Source organism: Pagrus major, chromosome 7, assembly GCF_040436345.1.
Source record: "Pagrus major chromosome 7, Pma_NU_1.0".
In the NCBI taxonomy this organism is placed as follows: Eukaryota; Metazoa; Chordata; class Actinopteri; order Spariformes; family Sparidae; genus Pagrus; species Pagrus major.
Window position 1 is genome coordinate 24728309 of NC_133221.1, and position 8530 is coordinate 24736838.

The 8530-nt window shown below is 42.4% G+C and overlaps 1 protein-coding gene across 1 annotated transcript; it reads right to left on the reverse strand.

Moving 5' to 3' along the window:
• Nucleotides 1–608: 608 nt before the first annotated feature.
• LOC140999697 (transmembrane protein 26) lies at nucleotides 609–4589 on the reverse strand. Its single transcript, XM_073470217.1, has 3 exons — nucleotides 4393–4589; nucleotides 2454–2598; nucleotides 609–1328 (listed from the first exon to the last, which is right to left on the reverse strand). The coding sequence occupies exons 1-3, from the start codon at nucleotides 4587–4589 to the stop codon at nucleotides 609–611; spliced, it is 1062 nt and encodes a 353-aa protein (XP_073326318.1).
• Between the last annotated feature and the right edge of the window lie 3941 nt (nucleotides 4590–8530).

The following is an 8530-nucleotide window of genomic DNA, read 5'->3' on the forward strand; positions in this document are numbered from 1 at the left end:
TCATGGTGATCAGAGTAAAAAATGAAAAAGAAAATAGCTGCACTGTTTTTATGAAGCATCTTTATTAGAAAAGGTTTATTAATTAAGAAAGACATGTTATCACCACCTTCCACTGCCATAATTATTCATTCAATTCATAAAATCTTGTCCCCGTGTCAAAGCCATCATCATCTTTTTATTAAAAATGCATAAGTGCAACATAATAAAATTATATCATCACAGGCTGCTGCTGCTAATTAAAACAAATGTATTGTACTAGAAAGCACAAAGCTGTTGTCTTGTTAATTGCACCATATATTGAAGAGATTGACAGGTGAACTTGTTGAGCTGATTCTCAGTGGAGAAACCTCCCCTGACCGAAACCACCACTTTTTTTGAAAGGTTTTATCAAAGGGAATTGCATAAATTCATCTCTTATCTTTTCAGTGGGGACTTATTCTCCTCTGTTGTGGTCTATTTCTAGTCACTGAACCTCCAGAGAGCCGAGACTGTCTCTGAGCGAGGCCGAGATGCAAGAGATGGCTGATAGGTTCGACTTTTCTCTTGGCGTGTGAAAGCCATTCCCCCCCTGAGGGCAGAAGTCATGCCTCACGGCATTTTAAGCCTTTCTATACCTGGACACCTCTCTGATCTTCCTCCCTCCCAGTGCTGCTTGCTGTGTCTGTATGAAAGTTCTGCTCTCCACCACGTTCCTCCTCCACCTCCTCCTCCCTCTCCTTCTTGGTCTGACACTGTAGTACCGAAGCAACACATCTCTCCAACCCCGAGCCCCCTCCCGGCTGCTCGCACTGCACCACGAAAATTCGATAAAGCTCCAACAGGACGATGAGGATGTTCTTGCAGGTGAAGAAGATCATCAGCTGGTTGAGCACCTGCTCTTGGACCATGAGGTAGAGCCGGTAAAGCAGGAACGGGCCGTCTTGAAGTCCCACCGTGAGCAGCAGGCTCCACACCTCGCTGGAGCAGCAGGTGGAGAACGCTGATGGAGCACCGGGGCAGCAGGACAGGCCATCCACACTCCTCTGTGGAGGCGCATCCTTCGGGGGTTGAGTCTGGGTGAGCACCAGAGGAAACTGCATGAGCGCCCAAGAGAAGAGGGCCAATCCGATGATGACGACCGCCCGGTTGGTTTTGACCTCAGGTTCCTTGAAGGTGTCGAAGATGTCCAGGATGTCTGCGCCCAGTCCAACGTAGACCATGAGGAGCTGGGAGAGCTGGTCACGAGACATGTCCCCCTTGGGCATCAGCCAGCGACCCAGAACCAATACAATGAGCATGGTCTGCTCCAGGCCAGCCACCCAGTTCTCTGGGTCCAGCTCAACAATGCCCTGGGTGAAGGAAACAGCACCGTCAGCATGTAAAGAAGAAACATTATGCTCATTTTCTTCTACTATTAGAATAGGTTTACATGCTTTAGTGCTCATTATTTTTTATTTTATTGTAATTTCATTTTAATTTTTTATTATTTTTATCTATTTTTTATTTGTTTTTCTGTCTGCTTGCTTTTCTCAAATTAATTGTAATTGCTGCTTGTTTTTACCTGTTATGCCACGTTCAGTGTACAGTCCCCCTCTGTCTCTTTAAGGCCCCCCTCCTTAATACCCAGTCTGCTCTGATTGGTCAGCTCACAAATCAATTCTTATGTGCCAGACTAGCCGCTGGGCATAAATCATGCAAATGTGTGACTTTTTCACATAATGTGATGTAACAAAGTCACAGAATTAAGGGTGGGACTACTGACGAGGCGTTTCAGGAGCAGTGTTTTATGTGGGAGAGAGGAGCTTCTGTTGGTGCGGACTTTGACCTTTTTAACTTTCAATATCTTTTACATGCACAAGAACCTATATAACACACTGAAGTAAAGGAAAAAATCTAAAAAGCATAATAGCGCCTTTAAAATTTCACACAGCTTTTGGTATAAAGCAGATCATTTCCTTTGGTTCCTCATTGGCTTTCCCTTTCAATCATTCATATCATAAATAAACAGTATTACAATGACATATCTGAAAAGTTAAAGGCATAATCAAAGAAACCAATTGAAACTAGGCACCTCCTCTCTATTCTCGATATAATTCTAATGACTTGTAAGTAGCTCATTGTGTCAGGGGTTCATTGAGTTTATCCTGGCGGCCCCCGCTGACACTTCACAACGGTCCCGAAACACTACGTCTTCAAGCTTTCAAAAGCTGCCACCCAGCCTCGAGCACAGCCAAGGGGCAAAAAAGCTCCCAAATCCTACATGAAAGATTCTGCACTAAAACCACCCCAAAAGGGGAGAGATCTGAGAGTTTTTCAAGCAGGAGCCTATCTGGACTTCATCTCAATGTGTCTATTACACATTTCCTGCAACTAATAGTTTATCCACCCCTCCTTGCTCGATTTAAATCTTATCTGGTATCAGGTGTTGCTTTAATGTGGCTGCGTGGAGGGCAGTTGTGTGGTGGGACGCCTACCGCTGTGATCGGGATGTGAGCCAGCAAATGAAGCTCAGGGCCCGAGGAATTGTTGACAGGGAGCTTGGACTGCAGCAGGCTCAGCTCCAGAAACCAAATGGACGGGATGACAGTACTGAGGTAGAGGAAAACCATGGGGGAGAACCTAAAAGAGGACCTCCAAAGGAGAGGGAGGGTTAGGAGGGAGGGTGGGAAAGGTGGGGGTAGGTTATTTTTAGTGACACGCTTTTTGTTCTTTTGCCACCCGCTAAAGAAGAAAGAGTCCCTTTTTTTTCCAAAAGAAGCATCGAATTTCAGACAGGCAATTATTCTCATCATATATGCAAATCCCTCTTGACAGTGCAAAGCTTTCTCCACGAGGAGAAAACTTCAAAGTAAGACTCAGCAAGAAAGAGAGAGGCCTGAAGAAAGCTCACGTCTGAGGATGTTCGCTGCGTTATGTGCCAAGGAGAACTACAGCCTCTGAATGGGATGCAGCTTGGTGTTGAATGAGGTGTGACAATAAATGCTTATATCCTTTTGGAAGTTAGTTTCAGTTTATGTTTACTCAAGCAAATGTTTTGTAAAAAAGGATAAAAAAAAAAAGAAAAAAAGAAAAGAAACTAGCTGGTCAGTAATGACTCGAGTGAGCAGACGACATTTTCTTCATGACTGGATGGAAGGGAGTGTGACAGAGACTTGATAGCAGGCTCAGTAGAGAGACAGAGCAATAACACAGCAGAGGAATAGATTTGTTTTTGATAGAAAGTGAAAGAGAGAGGAGCTGCAGAGGATAACAGAGAATTTAGTGGCAGAGAATATTACAGGCCTCGTTCAAGCTGCCGCTCGCTGCCCCGGGCAGATGGGTTGTAAAGTGTTCACACAGTTACAAGTTCAGAAGTTATTTACTCCCCACACAAAACAGGGTTACACGGTCTGGACACAACACCTCAATCCACGTATTATCCCCTTTAAAAAGAGCAAAAGCTGCAGGTGAGCAGGTGGTTTGTACCTGTGAATTTAGCTCATACGTTGGCACATATTTGTAAATTATTACTAAATCAGAGGGAGCCCTTTCATGCTTGTTGAATTATTATACCTGCAAAACTACTGACATTTCATCAGCTTTAGCTGTACTGCACTGTGTACTGCACTACACACATGCTGACATGCTAAACTCAGATGATTATGATAAAGTCATCTAGATATCAGTGTTCTTAGCATTGCCATTGTGAGAATGTTAGCATGCTCATCTTAGCATGCTTGCATACAGCATCACAAAGCTGACTTTTAGCCTGGTTTAGATAAGCTATCCATCATAATAACTTTACTGCCACTATAGAGTTAGTGTTCATATATACAACTGCCTCTGGACAACTACGACTATTACTATCACTTTGGAAAATAAAATTGTGATGATTTTTTATTGACACTTATCAGGTCAGCCTAAGGAACTATAGTAATGCAGCCTAGAAATAACAAATGCATGGACTAGTTTTTTGCATCTCTTTGCGACAGGACATGCCTGATTTTAGCAATGTTAGGGTCCAACCATAGAACCTTGTGGAACTCTGTGACAAACTCTGGCTTTGACTAACATGCTAACATTGTTAACATGTACAACCTGGGATTGGTCTGATAAATCAAGATCAGCCTGATATGAATGCGATTTGGAGTTAAGGTCCAATATCCGCCTCAAATTTCTGCCTAATAAGGGCGCCAGTTAGCTCAGTTGGTAGAGCAGGCGTCCGATGTAAGGAGGCCCTGCAGCAGCCCACGGTTGTGGCCCCTTGCTGCATGTCATCCACCCTCTCTCTCATCTCATTTCCTGTCATATCAAGCCATGAAGGCCAAAAATTTTTTTTAAAATTCAGCCTAATCCTGATGTCAAAACTCATATTATGTGCATTGTAAAACCATGTCAATTGTTAATGGTCTGCGCGTGTGACCTAAATGCTACCATTTCCACTCAGCGTTTCGGGTGCACTTCAGAGTGACGGCCATCTCCACGCCCAGCAGAGCCACGCCCGTCAGCAGCAGCCAGTAGAGAGGCTCCTCTTTGACGGCCACCACACGCCACACTGTCACAATGCCGTGGACCGCGAACAGGAAGCGGCTCAGCAAAGCCAGCAGGACGTTCAGGACACGACACATCATGGAGCACAGAAGACCTGTACAGAGGACAGCTTGATTATATATCTTTATGTTTAGTCAGACCCGCTGTATGTCAGACAGTGGGATGTAATATTAAAAGAGGAAAATCCCATTTCTGTGCCGGGTTTGCTTTTCAACGCTTTGGCAAAAAGTTCACACAGTATACAAAGACATATCCAAAAGGAGGTTTTAAAGTATAAAGATGTAGGCCAACAATTTTAAAAATGAAACTGTAAGAAAGAGAGAAATAGCATAAAAGTGAAAGCTACTTTGCAATTCAAACTTCAACTTTTGTCTGAAAAGTTGCAATAGTAATGTTGTTCTGAACTTAATCTAGTTTTGCTGTATAGTGTCAGGCTGCCAAAAACCAGCCATGAAAAAAATTGTTTAAACTTATGAAACGTGCATCATTACCCATCATACACACAGTTTTGCTTTCATTACCAATAACTATTGCACGATGTCAGTGCACAAGCTGTCCTTGCTGTCAATTAGTCGACGGGATAAAAGCTTTGAGCTTTTGGAGAATTCAAAGCAAGCAGTGATTAGTAAGCAAGAGTTCGAGAAACTGGTCTGCAGTCAATATTAAAGGACTCCAGGAGGCTTTGCGAGAGTTTGCTTAAGTCTGATCTCTTGATCTCTGTGAATTATTGTGATGACCTGATGACTTGAAAGCAGTGCCAAGGGGCATCCAGATTGCCTTTTGGTTAACATGCGAGCCATATAACCCGGGTCGATTGCGGACAGGGACTTGTTAGCTGCAAAAGTCATGTCTCTCTCTATATCAGTGTCAGTGTATATGATTTCCAATATCGGCTGATATGAAACTTTTTGGTTTTACAGAACATGACACAGAAAAAGTTGCTGGGAGTGATTTATAATTCTTACATTTCCAGCGAAGTTTACTGTTTCAGTGCACTGATATCATTTTAGATGATAAAGTTTGTTGTAAAACTGTAAAGTATCCTGCCTCTGTTACATATCTTTGTCACAAGTGTATGATAACCACATTTAAGGGACAATTGCAAAAGAAATGTGTGTATATCGGCCAATATATCCATATCAGAATTCTTTACTCCCTAATATCAGCATTGGTGTTGGCCCCAAAAATCACGTATTGGTCGGGCTCTACTATACTGTACATATATGTGTACGTGTATAAAATAATCAAAAATCATTGTAGAGGTGAATTTTATGTGTGGGACCTTTACTTTGTTTTCTATGAGTAACAAACACAAACAAACCTTAAGGAGCTAAAATTAACTCTAGCACTCATTTTCCATGTTTTACCATCCACCGAAAACAATCCACTTTTTTGTGCAAGTTTTCGAGGTGACTCTTGTCTCCTATAAATCATCATTAAGTACAGAAGGTATCAAACGGTTAAATAATACAGTCATATCCCTGCAGTCATGGTCTTGACTGGTCCAGAGTCCTCTGTCAAGACAAAGACAAGACAGAGTAGAACCGTGGTTGAGTCCGAGACACAGTAGTCTCGAGGACAACAACACTAATAATTGGTGACTTTATTAGTTGTTAACGAGTCATTTAGTGATGCTGTACAGGGTTGCAAGGTTCGAAAGATCTTCGTCTGCAGTTCCAAATGATAGTGAGTGATTAATAAAGGGTCACGCTCTTCTTACTTTCTAAGCTGTGGAGACTGCAGTCATAAACCATCTCTCTCTAATGAAAACCATGAATCTCCATAATGTCGATTTATAAATGTAATTCTAGGATACAGGGTCGTGACCCGCAGCAGAACGTTCACCAAATACAGAGGAACATAGTTTTCATTGGAAAGCGATGAAATGTTATAAGTCATTAATTGAGGATCACCGGTTTCTTACGTTCTGATACACCATCAGCCAAAGTCAGCAAGTCAGGAAGATTTGCAGTACATGAATCTCAAAAAGAAACATATTTAACCTCTTAAAAAGTGTTTTTTTATTTAAATGTCTTATATTTTGGACTGAAAGCCTCGGCCATTCCTTTTTTTTGACATTGAATTAAACATGAATCCAACTCAGGTTTCTCGATAACTGTTATCTTCTGAGTGTTGTGTGCTGATATTGTGAATACTAATATGCCTTGAACAGAATTCATGCAATATGTATGGTGCTGTTGCATGCTGTACAAACCCACTGCATAAGCTGGAGTCCTTGCTGAGGTCGGCTGAGATCACTTTCTTCGGCGTATTTCCCCAAACTTCTCGCCGCAGTAGAAAATGGCAACAGCAGAACAGTCACACACAGTGACTGGGCCTGTAACTGTCTGGCTTTGACTTTTAAATGACAGCCACCTCCTAAACCCAGGCATGTCAAAGGTTTGTGTGTGTTCCCGTGTGTGTGTTTGTGTTCAGTGGGGAGTGACAACTGTTCAAGTCCACTGGAGTAGAGTATCAAAGAGCGTCAGTGTGTTCCACAAGTGTTTATGTGTACGTCTCCGTCCCCTCGGTGCCATTGTAGGAGATAACGTTTCCTGCCCTCTGCGCCCACATCTTCATCGCCATCCGTCATGATGTCATCTCCCCTGGCCCAGAACAAAGTTATCTCCCTGGGAGAAGCCGGCCTGCCGCGCTCCCTGTTCAGAGAGCACCCAGCCCTGCCCTGCTCCCCACCCATGCCTGCTCTGCTTCTGCACTGCTTGCCCTGATAACGGCTTCGTTTCCTGGCCTCTTTGTGCACAACAACATGCAGCAACGAGAGGGAATGGAGATGCTGATGGTCCCCAGAGCAATCGCTACAGGAGTGTGTGGGTATGTTGCTGCTATTGCATCAGAATGAGGATGCTGCGTGGGTCGATGCTGTCCAGGAACATCAATCCACTAAACTGCTAAAGTGGAACAAAGACAGATGACCAACAAAATTATCAAATGAGGCCTTAAAACCTGCCAGATTAAACCACCAGATTGTTTTGGTCACTTGGGGGCAGTGGAGACAGGCTGAAAGCACACAAATGTATCAGCAATTTATGCAGCAGCATGCTAATATGTTTCTTTTATTCTCCATGCAGCTTCTTTCTGGCTCTTTAGCTGCTAAATGCAGCTCTGTATGTTCACTGGCTATTGCTAACTTTGTCTCTGTTGTTTGGTGCTGAGCAGGTAGTAAACAGAGCTTTTTTTGCTCCAAACAGCTGCCTACTGAGAGCCGTGAGAGTGAACAGAAGGCAGAAAACTTTTTAAAACCAAAACAATAAGCTAAAAGAGACCATAGAGTAAAGCTCCGTAGACTGGGAGGCAGCAGAGTCAGGGGTAGAATTCTCTGCGGATTCTTCACTGAGCGATACATTCGATATTATACAGCTGTCATCCATTGTTAATATAAAACTATTGATTATAGCAGCTTTAAGGTTTGTTCAGACTGAACAGTAATTATACTTAAGTAAAAGTAATTTATACATATATTTACATATATTGTATACTCTATACTATGAGTTAATTAGCCCGGCCAGTTATCGAATTCAATATTAAGCTTTTTCTTGTTTTTTTGTTCTGTTTTGTTTTTTATCCATTAGCTCTGATAAAGTATGCCATCTGCAAAGTAACTTAAGTTATCAGATAAATGTGGTGAGTTAAAAGTACAGTATCTGCCTTCACAATGTATTTGCTCTGTGTGCTGTGATCTGAGGTGCAGCTTTCAGCTTTCACTGAGCATGTCAGTGAAAGCTGAAAGTGTTTCAACTTGAGCAAAAACAATATATATCTTGAGGCTTAATATTATGAATATGCAAAGAGGAAAGGCATGTGGAGAATTTTGTTTGTCGGGATTTTCCTCTTACCGACAATTTGGTTCTTGACAAGCTTTCTTGATGACTAAACAGCCCTCAACGGTATTTATGGTAATTATAAATGGTTCCTTGATGTTGATGTGAGAGAATCTAAATGTTTTTGATGAACCCCTGACCTTTTCTCTGGAGACACCATTAGGCAAACTTTTCCACTTGCA

What these genes read in the sequence shown, in the direction of transcription:
- LOC140999697 (XM_073470217.1), bottom strand. Translation starts at nt 4,589, where the DNA reads ATGATGTGTCGTGTCCTGAACGTCCTGCTGGCTTTGCTGAGCCGCTTC. An exon ending in CGAAACGCTGAGTGGAAATG is followed by an intron (nt 2,599 to 4,392) that starts GTAGCATTTAGG and finishes GTCCTCTTTTAG; the next exon opens with GTTCTCCCCCATGGTTTTCC. An exon ending in CTCACATCCCGATCACAGCG is followed by an intron (nt 1,329 to 2,453) that starts GTAGGCGTCCCA and finishes TCCTTCACCCAG; the next exon opens with GGCATTGTTGAGCTGGACCC.